The sequence below is a fragment of the Pogona vitticeps genome, chromosome 2 (assembly GCF_051106095.1).
Source record: "Pogona vitticeps strain Pit_001003342236 chromosome 2, PviZW2.1, whole genome shotgun sequence".
In the NCBI taxonomy this organism is placed as follows: domain Eukaryota; kingdom Metazoa; phylum Chordata; class Lepidosauria; order Squamata; family Agamidae; genus Pogona; species Pogona vitticeps.
In genome coordinates, this window is record NC_135784.1 from 142,996,201 (window position 1) to 143,017,267 (window position 21,067).

Consider the following 21,067-nt stretch of genomic DNA (forward strand, 5'->3'; position numbering starts at 1 on the left):
AGCTCCTGGCTGGGAAGAGTGCGAGGAACTCCCCAGAGTTTTGAGAAGAGATCAACAGCTATGAGCACTGCATGCCCAGCACCAAAATGGAGGGTCAAAGGACGAGAGGTCAAGGGGCTTCCAGAAAAGGCTTTTACTATATGGTTCTCCTGCCTCCTTCACAACAGTTGGCAAGGGATGCAAAGAGTCTGTAGCTCTTCCATGGTTCCTCACTGCTTCTTCGATCTTGCTCTTACCAGAAAAAAGCCAAAGAATTACAGACGAAATGGTCACACAGCCCTGCAGTGCCTTCTGATTGGTATAGTGCTACAAGCTCTCTGTTTGGAAAGCGGTCCAGTAGGAGGGTTCTCAGCAAATTTTTAGTGGTGGTTCACCTCCAATAAAAATGTTGAGAATAACAGATTAGCTCACCTATGCAACCATGTGGGTATTTTTTTAAAACCATCACAAATCTCTGCCTCCTGTGAGCTTTGGTGCTGGACTCAGAGGCACGCCTTCCATGCTGCATTCATCCTAACTGGTATGAAGGCAGGACCTCTCGTCTGTCTTGTTGAGCAGCATCTTCCCAGCTCTCATTAATCCCAAACCAGCATCCACTCGGGAAACTCACTTTCATGAGCCAAGTGTATGCAAGCCCCTCTGTGTACAGGATTTGTCCCTGGAAATACAAGAGCAGCTGCTGAGAAAAGATTCAAGAGAACTAGCATTCCTGCAACAGCCGCATGAATGAGAGTGGTTTTAAATATGCTGAGCAGCAGGCAACTGTTGTTGAGGTTTTTTTCACATGGTGAAGGTAAATCGGGCTTTAACAGACGGCTGCTGTTTCATCGCAAGGAAGCATGGTGTTGCTCTTTGGAAATGAACTGCCCATGTGCGGTAGGGCCGGGAATCAAGCCGCCCAGGGGAAAAGTGCAACGATTGCATCCTAGGTGTGCATCTAAGGCCCCTAGCAGGTGCAGCGGTAACTCTAGAAGAAGTACCTGCCCTTGAATAAGAACCACAATGTATTTTCAGTTTTCCTCTCCACTTCAGGATTCAGCTAGGAACAATGGGAAAACAGAGGAACCTGGCAGGTACTGGGAAGTATGACACCCTAATGGAATCCAAACATATTCTGAAGAATTGCCAAAAGAGCACTTCAAACCAGATGAATGGCTAAGAGAGATACAAACGAGATTCAATGCAGGCGCCGAGGGAAACATGCTGTGGCAAAACCACAGCTTCATATTTATGCTGTTCAGAGAAAGATCTTGGGAGGGTGCTGGAAAGCTCACAAAAAGTCAACTAAGGGCTTGATCAGAAGGCCATTTGTCCCACTGTTTTGTGTGTTGCTGGGATGGGGTTATTTTCTCTTTTTTAAGGTAATCAGATGACGTAATTGCTAGAGTGAACCAATCCATTCTCCAAACATCCCTATCTACACATTTTAAGGCCCTGTCAGGGGCTTCTACTTTTTCAGTGTGGGTTGGTGCGCGCTAGTTTAATCCATTCCCAACAAATGCGATTGATGGGATGGACTAAAATTGAGCCTTGCCACTGTCAAGGATGTCAAGACTCCTTCTGCTGTCAATTTCTGGTATCATGAAGTGGCTTAATAAGAGAGCCACTTCAGGATATTGGCAAATTGAACACCTCCTCTGCTCCTCTGGTAGACTATTGCTGATGCACTTACTTAGATTGAATTTTAAAAAAAATTTCATCTGTGTGAAGTGCTAATTGAGACTGTGGCTTCAGGCAGTTTCTCAATTGGTACTATACAAAGGTAAAAAACATTTATTGTATCTTTTCCAGGAGAGTGGCATGCTATTTCAGATAGATTAAATTGTATGATATCCTGCTACCCTAAGTGATGCAGTGCATCAGCAATGGTCTACCAAGGCAAAAAATAATTTCAATTTCCCTGCCTCTTTGCAGAGGGGCAGGGGAAGTGTTCAATTTGCTGATATCTTGAAGTAGCCCACTTATTAAGCCACTTTGCAATACTTGAAATTGGCAGCAGAAGGAGCCAGACTAAATAGGGTCTCTTGAAGGCCATGCGCCATTTGGATGCAAGGATCGCACCAAACGACATATCACACCTCCACCCAACCTTAAGAGACCCTATTGAGACTACACCAGCCAGCTCCAAAAGGGCCAGTGTGGATGTGCCCTTAACCATACAGAAACAGTGAAAAGGTCCAGATGGCTCTTTGGGAGTTCCAATGAAAGTTTTTGAACGTGAACAAAAATTAACAGAACCTGGATGTACATCATGCTTTTTACATAAATCAGTGACGATTAACATATCTTCCCCCACCTGATTTTTCAGACTTCAGGGACCACAGAAGTCACTGCCCAGTGCTGGAAAACAAAATTTCACTACCAAGGGGGAGATTCTCAGCCTTGGAAAATTCCAGTAAACAGTCTCTTTTAAACAAGTTGTGCCTCACACACCTGTTTTGCTCCAAAACAGTGTTTTTAGGAAATTCGACACGGACTTCTTCCCACTTCCAATTTCACCTTCAGCAGGAGTGACCCACAGAAAATCTCAGAAAGAGAAAAGTGTCCTCCTTCAGACTTGCCAAACCCTTGAAATCAATCATATTGCAGCCAGATATAGAACACTTGTACATACCCCATTACCCTATCTCAAACAGCATGCCACTCCTCTGGAAAAGATACAATAAAGAACTGTCAGTATCATCAAAGGACTGACAACGAAGGAGGTTGAATCTTTTTAGCCTAGAGAGAAGGATGGATAAACCAGGAGACGTTAAGGAAGGGTTTGAAAATATGAAAAGTATAGTGAGGATGAATAAAGTCATTTCTCAACACCTCTCACTGGGGTACCCACTGATTATGCTGAAAAGATTAAAGGAACACTCCACACTACAACACTTTGTTGTAGGTTCCCCTTGAATCTTTGATGTTGGTTGAATATAAGGAAGAGGTTTGACCTAATGGCTCTGATTGGTCACTGCCAGAAAAAGGTTCCTAGACTAAGTTAACTTCCTGTTCAAACCAGCAGGAAGTCTGAAAGTTATTTTTTGTTACACTGTATATTAGCACAAAATGGTCATAAGCAAGTAAACTACAGTAATCTACACTTCCCAGCCACTCCTGTTTGGATCTTCCCAGAGGCAAAAATGGCAGCAGAAACCAACATATTTGCAGCTATGGCATGCTTGATGTTAGATCTGAACCTATACGTACCAGGTTTGCCCTTCCTCTTATGAGCCAGTGTCTTCCTTCCAATTACAGTGGTGCCTCGCTTTACGGGTGCTCCGTTTGACGACGAAATCGCACGACGTTGATGTTTTTGCAATCACAAAAGCGATTGCAAAACAATGTTCCCTAAGGGGGAATTTCACTTTGCGATGATCAGTTCTCTGCTTCGGTAACCAATCATCGCAAAGCGATGATTTTCGCACAGCTGATCAGCGGTTTCAAAATGGCCACCGGTGAAAAACATGGCTGCCCGCTGTTTTCTGGGACGGAATCCTCGCTGCACAGGCAGCGAAAATGGCTGCGCTATGAAGGATCTTCGCTGGACGGTGAGTTTGAAGCCCATAGAACACATTAATTGGGTTTTAATGCGTTTCTATGGGTTTTTTAATATTGCATTACAACGTTTTCATTCGACAGGGATTTTGCTGGAACGAATTAATGTCATCATGCAAGACACCACTGTACTAACCTTGGCTTTATTCTTTAATTTGCTGGAGCAGAGAAGAGCCAGCAGTCCTAAGTTCAGACATAATACTAATGTTATATCTCATGATTTCTTATCATTGCAGTTGCTCTCCCTTGCATGAGGAACCAGGTGGGAATGATTGACAATATGCAGACTTTTGCATTACTGATGAGATTCTCAGCAACATGGTGGACCACTATTCTGTACCAGGAAAAAATAGTGAGCTGGAAAAAGGGTGTTTTTTTTTTTTAACCCTTCACTGCTAGTTGGTTTATCCTGCTCAAAGTTGCAAGCCCATGTTTACCTTGAAAAGACAGCTTTGGAACTCAAGGGTGCTTTTGCAGTGAAGAAGGGGGTTCCTCAGCTAGCACTAAGTACAGTTACAGTGCAGCATGACCCTTAGATACTATGGTCTCAAAGTAGTGCCAATTAACAAGTCAGCAGTGCAAAAAGGGGACATGGTGGCGCTGCGGGCTAAACCGCAGAAGCCTTTGTGTGCTGCATGGTCAGAAGACCAGCAGTCGTAAGATCGAATCCACGCGGCGGAGTGAGCTCCTGTTGCTTGTCCCAGCTCTTCGCCAACCTAGCAGTTCGAAAGCATGTAAATGCGAGTAGATAAATAGCTACCACCTTGGTGGGAAGGTAAACAGCGTTCCGTGTAAAGCCGCGCTGGCCACATGACAACGGAAACTGTCTTCGGACAAACGCTGGCTCTATGGCTTGGAAACGGGGATGAGCACCACCCCCTAGAGTAGGACACGAATGACTAAAATGTCAAGGGGAACCTTTACCTTTACCTAGTGCAAAACCAGAAGTGAATGAGTGTAGAGTCCTAGACTTTAAAAATAATTAGATGCAATTCCACAAATATTCCAAACAGAATAATATTCCAAACAGATCCACCTGAAAGCTGGGGAGAATGTATGTGTTTTTTTTAACATCTTGGGATAGGGTTTGGAGGTAAAGGGAAATGCAAGGGGGAAAGGGGGGGAGGAGAAACACAAAATATACTGACATCCAGTCTATTCATATTACAAGGTGTTGAAGCTTGCCAGCAGTTGCAAATTGGGATTTCAAGATGTAGACAAATTCTACATGTGAAAGTTGCAAATGCATTTAGATGGATGATTCATAGGGTGGTACAGGAAGAAAAACCAAGCATGCATAGGCCTAGTGCCCTTAACCCATCAAGCCTCATACGTATTACAGTGGGGTCTTGACTTGAGAACTTAATCCATATTGGAAGGCGGTTCTCAAGTCAAAAAGTTCTCAGGTCAAATCTGCATTTCCCATAGGAATGCATTGAAAACCATTTGATCCGTATCTGCTCTTTTCTGTCCATAGAAACTAATGGGAAGGGGGGGATATTTTGTTTCTTTTTTTCTTAAGTCAAGAAAGGTTCAGGGAAGGCAGGGAAAATACAGTCCAGGCAGTACAGTACCAGGCAGTCCGAAGACTGTCTCCCAATCCACTCTCTAAACGCTGGGAGGAGCGAGGAAGCAGACAGGCACCCTTTTCACTGGCCAACAGTTAACTGAAAGTTCACATTTTGCACTTTCCCTGCCTCCCACGTGGGTTTTTTTCAGTTCTTAACTCAAATCTAAGTATGTAAGTCAAGTCAATATTTTCCTATGAGAGCGGTTCTTAAGTCAAAATGTTCTTAACTCAAGCCGTTCTTAAGTCAAGACCCCACTGTAATTTTTTTTCAGCTCTTGAGTGTTACACACTGATACATAAGTCCAGTTTTTGTGCAAAGCTGTGATGAACAGAAATGTGGTCCTTTCAGAAGGCTGAAAGTCTTGACGTTCATCTGCTGCAGGCAAAATACACTTTCCCCTTGAATTACACAGGTTGGAGCAGAAGCTTTGGTTACACATGGATCTTTTCAATAAATAAATAAATATTGTGTTATTTGTCTACAGAAAGTGGCCTGAGAAAGGTGGGTCTTGGACTTACTGAGACCCCTGCTGCTGTTGTTCTGGCAATCCCTGGTCTGATGGCAGTGGCCTGACTAGCCCCTCTCCTGGCATGGAGGCTATATGTGGCAGTGGGGGAGGATGTTCCAGTTCATACAGTAAACACATCTGAGGTGTGTGGTGGGGGCATTTGAATGTGGGCGCGTGGTCGTGTGTGTGAGTGAGTGTGTGTGAGAGAGAATCAACCGTTTATGCTTTGCAGTGATATTTTCGGGAGCATAACAGTTATACATGGATTTTGAACTACACTGGGGTCCAGTACCCCTAACTCTAGCACTGCTGAAGGGAGAAGTGTATGCTATTTGATGGGATGAATTTCAAGATACGCTGCACATTCTCTGCTGAACTAACACAAAGAAGGATCACGAATATCCGCCAAATATTTTTCCTCCATTTCTTTCAGGGTTTTAATTTTAAAAGCATATGGATTGTTTAAAAGAACTCTGTTCAAAAACTGGGGTATCGGCCGATAGATGAAAGAAAAGTGCCCTCTGTGCCCAATTGGCTCTTACCTATTGAATGTGTGGCCTGGAGAGAACTTTCAAGAGAGGGAGGCTAACCTTTTCTCATTAGAAAGCAAGACTTTTGCATACACCTCTCTCCTCCTGATGCCTTCCCTCACCAAGAAAGGATATAGGCTGACCAGTAGGAACGAAAGGAAAGGAAGGAAATTTCCCAGGTCATTTACACCTCTGCAAACCTGGCTCACAGTCCTCATATGTCCCTTCCTCACTCAGTTACTCAATCATTTTTCCAGCATCCCAAGCTTTTAAACTGAGCTACTCGCGCCACCTAATCAAAGCTGCCGTTCTTGGTCTCTGGCTTGCGGCCAGCTGTTGACTGACCAGCTGTCTGTAATAATTAACAACTCCAGTTGGCAGAATTAGACACCCTTTTGCCAGCCAACAAAAACATCTGGGGAGGCATTTTCCCCTCCCTCATGGGAACGGTTTTGATGGGAAGAGTGGAGAGGAGTACAGTTTTGACTCACCTCCTCTAGGATCCACCTTGAACTGTGGCACCTTATACCATCCCTCTGGCACACAACTCAATAGGGCATTCCGTTACTGGGATAGTCCTGTGACTGGGCAACTGGTCCAATCTTTGCAGCAGCAGATGTGAGTTAAAAGACAAAAACCTCTTGACTAAGGAATGATTAATTTATGCAAATTAACAAGCCTGTTAAGATGGATTTAGGAAATAAATTTTTTTAAGTGCATAGCGACCAACAAAAAAATGGTCCAAGGTGCTTTACAACATTGTCAATAAAATATAACAATAAAACACCATGAATAGTTGACTGGGTTAACTAAGTAGAAGGCAAATTATATATTAAAACCTGCAGGCTAAAGGAATTTTGGCAACCAACTAGCTGCTAAAGAAGGGGTTTTAAAATTGGTGAATGCTATACCTTTTTAGTGAAAAAAATTAAAATTACATGTAACACAACTGAATTCATCTTAACATTGCAACATGCTTTTGTTTGCTTGTTTTTACTCTCATGGGCTATCTTGAGTCCTGTTTTGAGTCCCAGAAAGGCAGTATGTAAGACAGATAAATATGCAGGGACACAACTGTCCACGTAGAATCAAGATGTCACTCCACCGATACAGATTTGCTCACCACCACACACTCTACAATAGTTTAGAAAAGGTGAAGGGTGAGGAGGGGACAGGGAGGGGGAGAACGAGGCACCAGAAGGACTTCAGACTAAAATAGGTATGATGACTTGCAGCTGTTTCATTGCCCCTCTCGGCAAAACTCAGAGGGTGCTCGAGCTAGCAAATAGCTAGCATCTGTTTTTATGAAAAAGAGCACGACCAAACACACATTAAATAGAACAACAGGATAGTGGGCGGAGAAAAAGAAGCATGTAAAAAAACAGGAAGTTGGCCCAGGCACTGTCTCTCACAAACAAGCAGTAACAGGGCAACATCATTCACCACTTGAGGTACACGGGGCTGTTTCTAAAAGGTGGTACTGTATATTTTGTGTGCATATCCCTTGAGCCAAGCTCCATGCCGGTTGAGGGGCTTCTAAGAACAATGTGAGTATGTCAGATGCCACAATGCCTTCTTGTACAAGTTCTGCAATAGCTACTACAATGGTGTCTCGACTTACAAACTTAATTGGTTCCAGAACTTTGATTGTAACCTGAAATGGTTGTAAGTCGAAGCACCATTTCCCATAGGAATGGCTTTGAAATGCAATTAATCTGTTCCGCCCGAAGGAAAAAAAATCGCAAAAAAAAACACAAAACACTGCAAGACCCATCAGAAACACAATTAATCCATTCCGGCCGAAGGGGGGGGGGGAAGAAAAGCAAACAAACTGTGCAAGACCCATTGGAAATGCAAAAAAGCAAAGCAAACCTCACAAGACCCATCGGAAATGGGGGGGGGGAAGACGGAAAAAGCAAACCCCGCAGGACCCATCACAGCATAGAAACATAATCCCATCACCCAGCCCAAAACCACACTGTAAAACCCACCCAGAACTGTTTTTAAAAAGCAGAAAGCAGCACCTTCCCTTACCAGGCGGTCCGAAGCCTCCTCTGATCGCAATCACTCTAACCGCTGGGGCGAAAGAGCTACAAAGAAGCAGCCTCTTCGCCTACCAACGGTTAGCAACTTGAGTTCCACGCCTTTTTGCCCTGCCTTTTTCTATCCCTAACTGGAAGCTCTGGCTGTAAGTCAAAGCAAAATTTTGCAGCTGGAGCTGGTTGTAACTTGAAATGGTCATATGCTGGGACGTTTGTAAGTCGAGGCACCACCACTGTAATTATAACATCTGTACTGTCCTCATTCCTCAAACACCTTCCAGTTCTCTTCAATATATCCTAATATCTTCCCACAGCTATATATTGGTTTTATTTATTTCCATACAGCTAACCTGTTTGTTGGTTTCAGTTTCATTTATGGAAAGGACTAGTGTCCTTTTTGAAATGGTGCATTGCAGGAATAACCCCTTGGCCTAAGCATTGTCCTGACTGAAAATTTTAAATGTTACTAGACAATCTCTGCTCCTAATGGACTCCAGGGCAATGTACAGCACGAAACCACAACATACAAAATACCATCTGTCATAAAACATAAACATGAGACACCATAAAATCATAAAACCGCAGACACACAATACGAGCAATTTAAAACCCCTTTGCAAAAAGAATATCTTAACATGGTACCAAACGTGTGTCCGCACTAGCCATACTTCAGGGGAGGGGACAAAAGCTGTGTGCCACAACAGAAAAGGCCCTCTGCTTTGCAGAAGTGTAATGACTCCTAATGGGTTGTACTCAGAGAAGGCTTGCTTCTGAGTATCTTACTACACAGGCAGGATGGTATGAGAGGAGACACGCCTTCAAATATCTCACCCCAAATGACTTATCCCTTCTCATAGTTAGCACCGTCAACTTCTTCGGGACAGATCTCCTTGCCCTCCTGGCCTTGTGACTCACCTGCCACGGTCAAGCAAGCAGCAATTTCCTGTTTATGTCACTGGAAGCAGCTGCTGATACTTGCCACTGGGCAATGAATCTAACCACAATTGCAGCCATTGCCACTGGAGAGCAATAGGGGTGGTGGGAGGGAGGTAGAAAGGATATTACAACCTGAGTACCTCAAACCTTTTCTGGCTAAAATTCAGGCTCTTTCCCAGGAGTAACAAATTTGAACAGCATAGATTAATTGTTGAGGGGACACAAACAAACAAACAAACAAACAAACACACACACACACACACACACACACACACACACGCACATATGCACACACACAGAGGGCAATGTGAATTTCCCGTCCTTTCTGTTTCTTAACGCAAGTCAAAATCTGAAAAGCACTCTTTACATTTTCTCTGCTTTGAAGATGCCACAAGTGGGTGAGAACTTAACATTTCTTCCTGAGAGTTGGAGGGAGGTGAACACTCTTGTTTTGGTCCCGCTCATGTTGCAGGGGAACAAGACATGTATGTAATTTGCAAATCCTGCTCTTATTATACACCAAGGTCATTCCAATGCCCTTCTGAGCACAGACACGAGGGAACCCACGGGAAGACTAAAGTTCAGCACAATGGCCTTGGGATCCCTTCCAAGCTCTATAAAGCATCTTCCATTGGGTCAATCACTTGCAGGGCCCAATTCTATTTCCTATCTTCTAGAACATGGGCAAACAACTGCAAAACCTTGAAACTGATGTCAAAAAGCATTGCATTGTAGGTTTCCTTTTTTAAAAAAGAGCTCCATAGGTGAATCCTACATTATTCTCCAGGTGGAGAAGAGGGTGTATTTAATAATAATTAGAAACTAAGAGATGAAGAGTTGAATTTAGTATGAAAGTAACTATGTCCGAGTAAATCAAGCCCTTTGGGATGGGTGTGTGATTTCTTTTAATTTTTTTTAAAAAAACTTTACATAAAGAGAAAATCTATTCCTATAACAATACTGTGTGTGTATTTTCCTTAGAGACTGAAAAGCAAGGTTCAGCAGCACAGCCAACGATGCTATGGAGGTTTGTTTTTAGCTAGGGCTCTCAGGTTGACACAGGCAGGCTGTTAAGGTTTTTAAATGCTGCCTACGTCTTCCACACTGGGAATGCTAAAGCATGGAGGATACTGCTGTAGAATCTGCAGACAGCTATTACTGTACTTCTCAGGATGTTGCTAGACATAAAAGGAGGAGTGCCTCGTGGTTATTCAGGCTGAAATGTGCCATACGTGCATGGACTCTCTCCCACACATATGCTGTTAGCTATATGTTCTAGTTAAGACACAATTTCTAGCTGACCACAATTCCTCCCACCCGTGTGAAACAAAGGTTGATTGGCTATCTTGGCTACAGAGACATTAACGAAGTCCCTAAAGTCTATTGCAAGCTGGAGGTGGGGTGAAAGTTAATTAGTATTAGCACTGACCTGTGAGCAAAGGGCATTCTTGTGGATTTTCTTGTAAATAAGAGCTGGACAGATAAAACAGATGAGGCTTCCCATCGTCGCACCTGTTAGACCCAGGATGGTCTCCACTGGCAGAGAAAGGAAGAGCAACAAATTGTGAGCAACAGACAGAGACTGCACATGTATTAACTGTTTCCTTAATTAGAGGCCCCTTCATTATTCATAGTTAGGATTGTGAAGGATGTGTTTTCTATCCTTTCTTTACTGCCCACAGATGAAGCTGAGATTTTAATCTGCTTCAGCAGCTATGATAATACCAGCACAAGACCATATTGGTATACATTGCATCACATCATGTGATAAATTAATACCTTTAGTGTTATATCCACCTACACAAAAGTGGATTAGGATACCTCTTTTATCTCTTAAGTATGCGTTAAAAGGATGCAAGAAACACATTCTTAAGAATACTGATGGCTGCCATGGCAAAGTTTGCTTAAAGTGAGACCAATTTGTGGTAAGTGCTTCCCATTATAGATTCAGGGTGCTGGCTCCTCTGGGCTTCTTAGCACAGAACATCATCCTTTCTGCTGGAGGTCTGAATCAAGTAAACTTGCAATCACTGACTGCAAGTAGAACCACGAGTTGAGAAGACAACCCTTTGCAATTCCATATCCTGTATATCATTTCAGAACAATTTTAGCAAGGCAACTCCTCATCCCCATTCCTTCTTTGCCTCCCTTAAAACCCTGTTGTTTCAGGCCTCTAGAAAGGGTGTTCAGTGTGATGATTACAGCAGTGACTTTGAATCTATTTTTTTAACCCTAATAGGCCCCTTATATGAACACCAAGGTCTCTCTGTGTGTTCTTCTACCTGCAAATCTATACGATGGCAACAGCTAAGAAGTTGTTTACAAAGGAACTGTGGAGATAAACAGATCTCATTTTCAATATATACCAAACGAACACCTAATAGCATTTCCAGCACTGTGTATATCAAAATGGCCGCAGGCTGCTTTGGAAGGAGAATGCTGAATTAGGTCTAGTCCTGTTTTGAAATATTGCAAAGCTAAAGCAAAATGTCCCAGCCCATGAAAATCCGTGATAGCAAAATGGCAACAGAAATGTGTGGAAACAGAAATATAAGGCTCAATCTTAGAAAACAACTGATGCATGTATACAAAGGTTCACAAATATGGTAATTCCAAGCAGAATTATTATGGATACACAGATCTGAATTTTAATCCATAAAAAGCAGCATACACCTAATTTTACATATTCCCTGCAGAGGATCTTTTTTGGCCCGAAGGATGAATTGCAATTTAGGAAGGATCTCTGGGACCACAGTCCAACAGCAGGCAGAGGTAAAGTCAACAAAGGCAATGTGAACAGGGCCAGACACAATTCCTAACAAACTGACACTTGAATACTTCTCAGTCCATACATGTCTGCTCAGAGGTTCAACATTTTCCCACCCTGCAAAACACAAGTCAATTCCAGAGGACTTAAATTTCAAGTCTCTTTCAAACTTCAGTCATCTTGGGTCCCCCTAATGGGAGAAAGGGAAACAAGACAGATAGATAATGGAATTCTATACATACAGTACTATGTATTTTTAAATGGAGTGCACTTTCCTCCTTTGCATACATTTTGGCCTAAATATAGGTAATCCCATGGGACTGAATAATATAACAGGATGAACAGTAAAAAAAATTAGCTAAACAAAAATTGTTACTCACCATTTGGGATCATGATACCTCCAACCATGGTTCCAAACACCACCGCCAGGGTCAAGGCTTTAAATCGGAGAGGTGGCATGTAACCACCTGCAGCAAATGTCCCATCTTTTTGCTATTTCAAAAGGAAAAAAGCTAATAAAAACTTACTAATTCTCTTAGCAGCCCCTCCTCTTCTCTTATGCGAACCCATTTCAGCTTCAGTCCCCTCTCAAAACGCCTGATAAAGGATATATTATGATTTAGCAATTTACTCACAGAATCATTAGTTCTGCATCTATAGCTTTCTAAAATTGTGTCTCGTACTAACCCCAGACTTTGAAATCACAAAGGGGAAAAAATCACCACAACTTGCCACCAGAATATTCAGATTACAGTTACTCTGATCTTTTGACCCTGTTTTTATTTGCCTATCATGGCTCATAACTATCCTAAAATGGCTTTTGAAAGTTCTTCAAATGAACTCCCCAACAGACATGATGGCATTTAGGTGCAGACACTGAACATCAGTGGCAGAGAGAATTCTTGAAGATGAGATCCACTAAGTCTGCAGCACCCTTGAACAATCTGCTTGGCTAACTGTGCAACTTTTTCAAACACTTACACAAAACATACAGAGGGCACACACAAAAGAACCCAAATCATTTTAAGAATACAACTTTGCCTCAAGAAAGAGTCACACATTTAGCACAGGTTGTGTGGTTTTAGGAATGTGGCATCATAAAGTGGCAAAGCAGAGGAAAGAAGATGATTACCAACAGCTTCTCCCTAGGACAGGAATGGGAAAATCCTTTGGTGGCTGGACTGCCCCTTGGGACTCAGAATCCTCCTGGCGGATGAGGGTGTGGGCAAGCAGAAGAAAGAGTACCTGGATCTCAGGAGGAGGGCATCCTGTGGACCCTCTGCAATCAAACCTCTGGTCATCATTGGACTAAGCAGGTCCATGGACCAAGAGTTTTCCTCCCCTATTCTAAGGCAGTATTGATTCCACACTTGCATGGTACAGTCTGGCTTGTTAGCTAATAATTTCTTTTCATGTGTGACTACAACTTCTAATCCTAATAGAATAAAGATTCTATTTATCCCCTTTGCATGAGACAGAAAGTGGGGGACAGGAAAACAGCAGAGAAAAATAAAGTGCACTATGAACACAACCTCAGACTAAGGTAGACCACAAAAGAAATGGAGCAAGTAGATGAACCAAATTATAAGGGCGGTCTTTACCTGCTGCTCAAAGAGAAGAGTATTCAAGGCTTGTCGGCATGGCAGAATCATCATAGGAAACCCAACTGCCACAGACATCATGAACCCAAAGCGTATCATCTCTGTTACCAGATTGGAGGGAAAGTTCATCAGCACGTTCCCCTCAATGGCTTCTGTGTAGCTCACATAGCCAAAAAACCCCACCTGTTCAAGTAGGAAATGGGAATTATTATCAGTCAGTGCCTGACTGCATCCCTTTGTCCAACAGAAAGAGTAGACACTTGGGCGTCCCTTGGGCCCACCCTCAAGTCAACAGGGAAATGGTCCCTTTCCCCCCCCCTATCTATGAACTTTAATGAATTAGATCCCTCACCTGGCTCTGCACCTTATAAATTGATTAGTTCTAATGCTTTATATTCTGATTCCTACAAAAACCATCTGGAATCTCAAATAACTTTCGCTGGGTCTTCCCATATATTTTTTAATTCCACTTTTGTTTTTGTTTTGTTTTTTTGGGGAGAGGGTTGTTTTGTTTGAGGCTGGTTGACGAGAACTGCATGCAATACTTAAAGAGCAGATGTATAATAGATTTATGACACACTAAAACAAAGCTCCACTGTGATATAAGTAAGTGGGAAGGCATTCAGTCATTCCCAGTACTTCACTTTGACAACGTGTAGGAGTGTTTTCTCCAAAGTAAAAATACTGCCATAACTTCAAATTCCTCTTCAACATCTTAAAAGCCATGTCCACATTTTTATCAGCATGGGTAGAGGGGGGTGGCTGAGACTGCTAAATTGCCTTCCATAACCTGGGACTGCTCTATATTTCGCCAGGGATGACAAACTAGTAAAATCCCCAATCCTATTCTGTTAACAAGGGAGTTGTTGCAACTCACTTTCAGCTCACCTTGCCTGGTCATGATGTCTTCTAAGTGTAACTGGATTTTACATAACAGTATTTTATGGGATGTGGCACAAGTCGTATTTTTTTTGGTTGCCAACAACCTTAATAAAGAGAATTTCAGTCCACTCCACCAAAGTCTCCTAAGTAGACTTCCTGACCATTCTTCCATCCAAGATAGAGCCAAGGATGTGAAAAAGCAAAGTGTGCTGCTTATATACCGCCCCATAGCGCTTCAAGCACTCTCCGGGCAGTTTACAAGTTAATTATGCAGGCTACACATTGCCCCCCCCCCCCAGCGAGCTGGGTACTCAATTTACTGACCTCGGAAGGATAGAAGGCTGAGTCAACCTTGGGCCGGCTACCTGGGATTGAACCCTGGGTCATGAGTACGGTTTTGTCTGCAGTACAGCAGTTTAACCACTGCGCCACGAGGCTCTGAACTGACAGCCAAATGATACATGGAGAAAGAGATACTACAACCCTGAGGAGTAGTATCTTCCAAGCACTGTTTAGATCAGCAGTGGGCAACTTGGGAGCTATTCGGGTGTCAAGAGACTACAATTCCTATCAACCCCAGCCAAAAGCAAGGTCATGATTTCCCATCCCACTCCAGAAGCTTTGTTTCAGAACAAAAACTGGGAGGAGCCCTTTACCATTGCCTCTTCCAAGACCCTTCAGAGGTGTGTACCAGCACAAAGGACACATTATTATAGCTAAAGTGTCCACCACTCATCTCTGATTTAAATAAATGCAAAAAAATTATCCTACTGTAATCAATGCTGCTATTTTTACTTTTCATACAGAAATTCCTGGCCTTGTGGGTCAGACTGCAACTCTATCTAGTTAACTGTGAAGTTAGACTACAAGGGTGTGTGTGTATGTGTGCGTGCGTGCATGCATGTGCGCTCTTGCTTTGCTCTAATCCAGCTGAGTGAAATTTACTATTCGTACATCTCTGGCCTCTGGAAACATCCCCAGATAGTGTCCACAGCATGTGGCAGAATATGTCAGTGCTTCTTACAGTTGTTTCTCCACTGCTTCAAAACATACCCAGAGGAGCATTTTCAATTATTATTCTGAGAAGGAGGAGGAGCATGGGGGGGAAAAACCCTATTTTTAAAAAAGAGTTCTCACCATAACATAAAACGAGGTGACCACTTTAAGGGATGAGGCAAAGATGGAACTCATGCTTGTGACGGACGGCTCATCCAGGCTATCATAGGTTGGCAGGACCTGTCTGTAGAAAGGCAGGTAAAAGTTAAAACACATCAGAATGTTTTCTGAGGAAGGAAAAAAATTAGTGCCCTCTTGCCAGCAGAGTATAATTACCGACACCTTTCTCACAGGTGCTTGACACTCCACGGCAATTTATGCTGGTAATGCCAAGAGATTCCACATCACTTGCATGTTTAAGTGCTGCACAAAGGGGCCCTTTGCCTTCCTCCTCCCTGTCACTGCCACGTGTGCAATGTAAATATTTCAAATTCTTGGGGAAAGCATGTTGCAATATGAATGACCACTTGTTTGCCTCAAACACCAATGGCAGAGTTCCAAACAGTGTGCTGGAGATTATTGTTCTCGGAGCGTCCCGCGTTGATAATTAAAGCAATACAGTGTTTACAGAATAACAAGCAGGAAGAGGGCTGACGAATCGTATTGTCCCAGAAAAAAAGTTAAGCAACCAAGACTAAACACTCTTTCTGTCGTATTTTAGAACCAAATCTTGAGCCTGAGCTCACGGGAAAAACCGGAAAGGCCAGTTACGTGGGGCTTGGGTGCTTATGCACGTGGAAACGTGTTTCCCAACATCAGATTTACAGCTCATTATAACAGCTTGAGGTTGGATGGCCCTAACTTGTTGACCACACACTCCAGAACAGAGAGATACAGTATTAAGGGATTGGGGGGGGGGTCAATAGGAAGGGAAGCTGGCATCTTCTAGACCCATTAAGCAAAAACATGAAAGGAAAGAGGAAAACAAACTACTGAGGAAAGCCAAATGATTTTTTTGAAGCTCTGTATTGTGCTGGTAAATAAGGGGCACAGAACACAGCCCTACTTGGGTATTAATGAAGATCACAGCAGTATACTTCCTAGATGAATGAAAATATCAATTTGATTTACAATCTGATTCTTGCCTTATATGATGCAAATGATCATAAACACAGCCACCCTATATGCATGCTTTTATATGTACAGTAAGGAAAAACACACCTGGGAAAAAACACAGATAAGGTTGATAACTGAGGGTGTGAATCAAGCCTTAGGGAGGTTCTCATGATGTAAGATGACCTTTTGCATCTCCATGTAAGAAACCTTTTGCCTCTCCATTCCCACCAGGCTAAGGAAGTCTAAGTGATGCATAGATGGAATCCATCCATCACATCTTTAAAACAATGCTACTAGTTGCTATAACCACCTGATTCAGATGAGGATCAGAGCAATGGGGAATTTCAACCCATTTCTTCTGTAGCATATACCTGATTGAAATCCTCCTCCCCAGCCCTATTATCATTTGCTCAGTGGCAGAACTTGAAAGTAATGAGTTACAAGCAATGGCATTGCTTGTTTAACACATTACCTTTTTGGGCCATAAAGGCATTACAGTGACCTTTTCACAAAATAATGTAACAACTGCTAATATCATTACGTTTTTCAGTTTAATTAGTAAATTGTTTATAAAATAACTGTAATTTTAAAAACTAAGAAATAACAGATCAACTCATACTGTACTAACAATCTCTCTTAAAGTACTGAGAAATGGCTAATCTCCTACCTTCCAAAAGTAGCGAATTACACCTCAGACATTATTTCTTTTAAGAAATTGGAATTAATGTAACAAGTTCAGTTCAATGGGATAAAGAGAAGAATGCCACTAAGACAAAGGGTCAGCTTCCATTTCCCCTAGTGCCCTAGTCCCTTCCGGATTCTTCCCATCACCTCTTCATAGCTGCTATTCTTTGAAAAATACTCCAGGAGACCCTATATGTCTCTGGTTCTCAAGAAGTTTGCCTCAAATAAGACATTATAAGCAGTAGGAAAATATTCCACCAAGTATGGGCTGGGTGGCAACTGGCAAAATTAAAGCATCCCTATTCAGAGGCAGCGATCGTACCTCTAATGATGACCCAATACTGGAGACCAAACAGCAAACATGTTCTTGCCACCCTGCCCTACTTCTGAACTTCCCAGGGGCATCTGGCTAGTTACTGTTGGGAGGAAGGATATTAGACTCCAAGGCCTTTTGGCCCAATCTCAAGCAACGCAAATCTTGTGTTCTTAGGACAGGAGTCAGAAGGATCAGAAGCCATTTTTCTCCCCGCTTAATATAAACCAGCTCCAAGACATTTTGACTTTTCAGACATCACTGTAAAAATAAGTTCTCCAAACCTATGAGACATGCAAGCCAAAACCTTCCTGCTGGTCATGACTCCAACACATGTGCACACAGGCACCCCCCCGCCCCCCAAGCAGTGCAACGTAGCCTGCACAGATTTTATTCTCAAGCTAAAATGTACACCCTCACGTAAGCCAAGCGGAGATCTAGGCATTCAGGGCTCAAAAGCCTTTGTCTGACAAACACTTTGTATGCTACAGGCTCAGGATTCCTCACATCACTTGCAATCACATAAATGCTACTCCTCAGGGTAGACCAGAGAAAGATATTTAGACCAAATGCCCTTTACATTTATCTCTCAATTCCCAAGATGAGCCCAAGGAGAGAAAGAGCACAAACAAGCAGCTTCTGAGCTTGATATGGATACGCAGCTGCTGCTACTTGATGAAGAGAGACCTATTTCTTTTAACAGATTTTCATCTCTACCATTAGAAAAACATCCCGTGTGTGCAAAAAACAAACAAACACATATGAACAAATAAAAAGAAATCTGAAAAGGTGCATTTGCAACGTTATTTTCAGATCTGTTATAAGATGGTGGGCAATGTGGCTCAGAAAATGAGCCCAATCCTGCAAGATAAAGAGATTCTTGGGGGACTAAGTGGCTGCAACATTTTATCATACTTAAGGATCAGAGTGTTATTTCATCTGATGTAGGATGACCACCACCAGCAGCTTGCAAGCTGTAAATGGGGCTGAGTCCTGTATGTAGGGTAAGCCAAAGAAAGCTTAGAATGATCAACTTCCAGATGTTTCCAGGGAGACAGCTGCGGCAGGCCACTTTATTAGAAACAACAAGAAGTCTTGTGGCATCACGAAGGCTACCCAGTTTTATTTGGAACAAGCTTTCATGGACTGCAGCCCACTCCATCAGATGTGCAGGCTGTAACTTCAGTAAAAGTTACATGCAGACATTGTTACATACATTATTAATAGAGATGGGATATTCGCATTAGTCTCCCAGGCCCTTTGGACCCCGCCCCCAACCAGCCAGTCCACTTACTGCTTGCAGTGTGGCGCACATGGCCGCCGTTGTTCACACCGCACCAATCACAGAAGTAGGCTGGCTGGTGCTCCCCCACCATCCTGCACTGCTGTCCACTCCAGCAAGGAGGCAGGATGACGAGTCTCCCCGCTCAACTACTGAGTGGTCAGCAGCACAGGGAGATGGGGGAGCACCGGCCGGGCTACTTTTGCAATTGACGTAGTGTGAATTATGACGGCCGCATGTGCTGCAAGTGGTAAATGGACCGGCCAGTTCTGGGGGATGGGTCCAAAGGGCAAATACAAATATTTCATCTCTCATTATTAAACTTGTTCATCTCTAAGGTACTGCAAGACTTCTTGCTATTTTAACATCCAGGTGGGTACTCTGAACCTTTAGAAACAGAGTCTTCAATATACACAGCAGCCATTGTGCCACAGAGGGATGCTTGAAGAATATGATCTTTGCAAATGGCAATTAGAACTGTCCTGGTCCGCATCTCCCAAACTAATGGATGGATCAGCCACATTCCCTGAATCTTCAGCATAGCTTTTTGCTCTAAAACAAAGGTATGAAATGGCATTTAAAGATGCTTGCTTTGAAAGAAAATGCCTTTAAAACATGTAATTAAATGCAAATGTTAGTGCAATTTCTTTCTTTTTAAAATCACTGATTAACATGGAAGTGAAATGGAGACAAGTTAATAGTGAATACATACGAAAGTGACTTAGACTGGAGACAGACTCATTCACCCAAACCTAGCATTACTGTAGTTCACTACACTGGTAGTGAGAGTAGTGTTACACCAAGCAATATTAGTGCCAGCCACTCAGGTCTGTAGGTTCGCACAAGGATCAACTGTGCTTCTTTCTGAAATCCCTGCATCAAAGGCTACATCACCATCATTCACATCACAAATGAGCTGTTGTGACAGGAGACTAGCCTAAGGTCACACAGGAAGGCTGTAGCAGAGCTAATACAACATTTCTAGGCTGCCTGGCTCCCATCCCCATGCACAGTCTGTTAGACCATATGCCACCCTTGGGGGGGGGGGGAAGGCGCTTCTTCTTTGGATTTGGCAAAGATGATAAGCATCAGTGCCAGAAAATAAGCCAACTCTACAAGAGTAGGCTTGTGCCTTCCCAAGCTGTAGCAACTGGCATTGCAAGGCATGTTACTTTTTGGCCCCAAAGGGAATGGATTGGGGACTTAAAAACGGCACAAAGAGTTTTTTTTTAAAGTCAGTTGAGAGGTCAGGGACTGAAAGCCTGTCTACTCTGGGACTGATCAAGATGTGACATCACAGGGGCCAAGGAGTGTGTGCTATTCTTGCCCTTGGAAAAAAAATTATAGGTTTGAGCTTTAGGTTTGGCTTGCCGCGCTGGCGGTGTAGCAACCTATATTTAGACAGATCTGTGAATATACTAGTCCAGAACATATAATTTTCCTGTGTTTCCTACTCCCAACAAATGAAGGTTGGTTACTGAATGGCCACCACAAGAAAAAGGACAATTTTGGATTTTAGAAATGCCTGCTGTGGTAACGAGGTATAAGCTATAAAAGAATGAATTAACCCTTCGGTCACCAATTATAGCAGAGACACTTAAAACTGAGCGAGGCATGCCGGAGTTGAGGGATGTAATAAGTGGGGGACAAAGTGGTGAGCCCAGGCATGCCAGACAAGGGCTCACTGTCTATCCCAGGGCCCCAAACTGCATGCACACCTCAGTCATCACACATGTCACAAATCAGAGGATGGCAAAGGCAATGTTACCAGAATGGAAATGAGACTCATCTGTGGATAAAAGCTAACAACAAATCCCACAACTAAGGAGAAACATGGGTCATATGAAAAAATCCAGAATTTTTCCACTCGAGACAAATTGTGCCAGTGTACAGCATTTATTTTCCATAATTTATTTTTATTGACAGATTTGGAGGGGAGGGTTGGGGTGAAGTATATGAGAGGGGAGAAAGGATGGTGGATAGAGAGAGAAAAGGCTGAAAGAGGATAGACACAGGAAGAAAGGGAACAGGGGCCCTGGGAAAGGAAGGACAAGGAGTTGGCTGAGGAAGAGAAATCCCATTTGGACTACAGAGTCTTTGGGTTTTCAGATGCCAATTCGTCAAGTTTCAACTCTCTTCTCTGAAAGCAAGAGGTTCATAATGTGTTTTCTTCAAAAAAAGGGAGGGAGGGAGGGAGGGATGGAGGAAGGAAAAGCCAGTAGCCTGAATCCAGGCTCTGGCGTAAGCTTTGTTTTGGGTTATGCTCAAACAGTGTGTGCACAGCAGCCCTGCCCAAAGC

General features: G+C 43.0%; 1 protein-coding gene across 1 annotated transcript in view; it reads right to left on the minus strand.

The window, feature by feature from the left end:
• Positions 1-21,067, minus strand: part of SLC38A10 (solute carrier family 38 member 10) — an 83,272-nt gene that overhangs the window by 37,338 nt on the left and 24,867 nt on the right. Inside the window, exons 7-10 of the mRNA XM_020813422.3 lie at positions 15,515-15,617; positions 13,496-13,678; positions 12,275-12,386; positions 10,557-10,663 (exon numbers count right to left, since the gene is read on the minus strand). Coding sequence (XP_020669081.3) covers positions 10,557-10,663; positions 12,275-12,386; positions 13,496-13,678; positions 15,515-15,617 — 505 coding nt within the window. The remainder of the gene's footprint in view (positions 1-10,556; positions 10,664-12,274; positions 12,387-13,495; positions 13,679-15,514; positions 15,618-21,067) is intronic.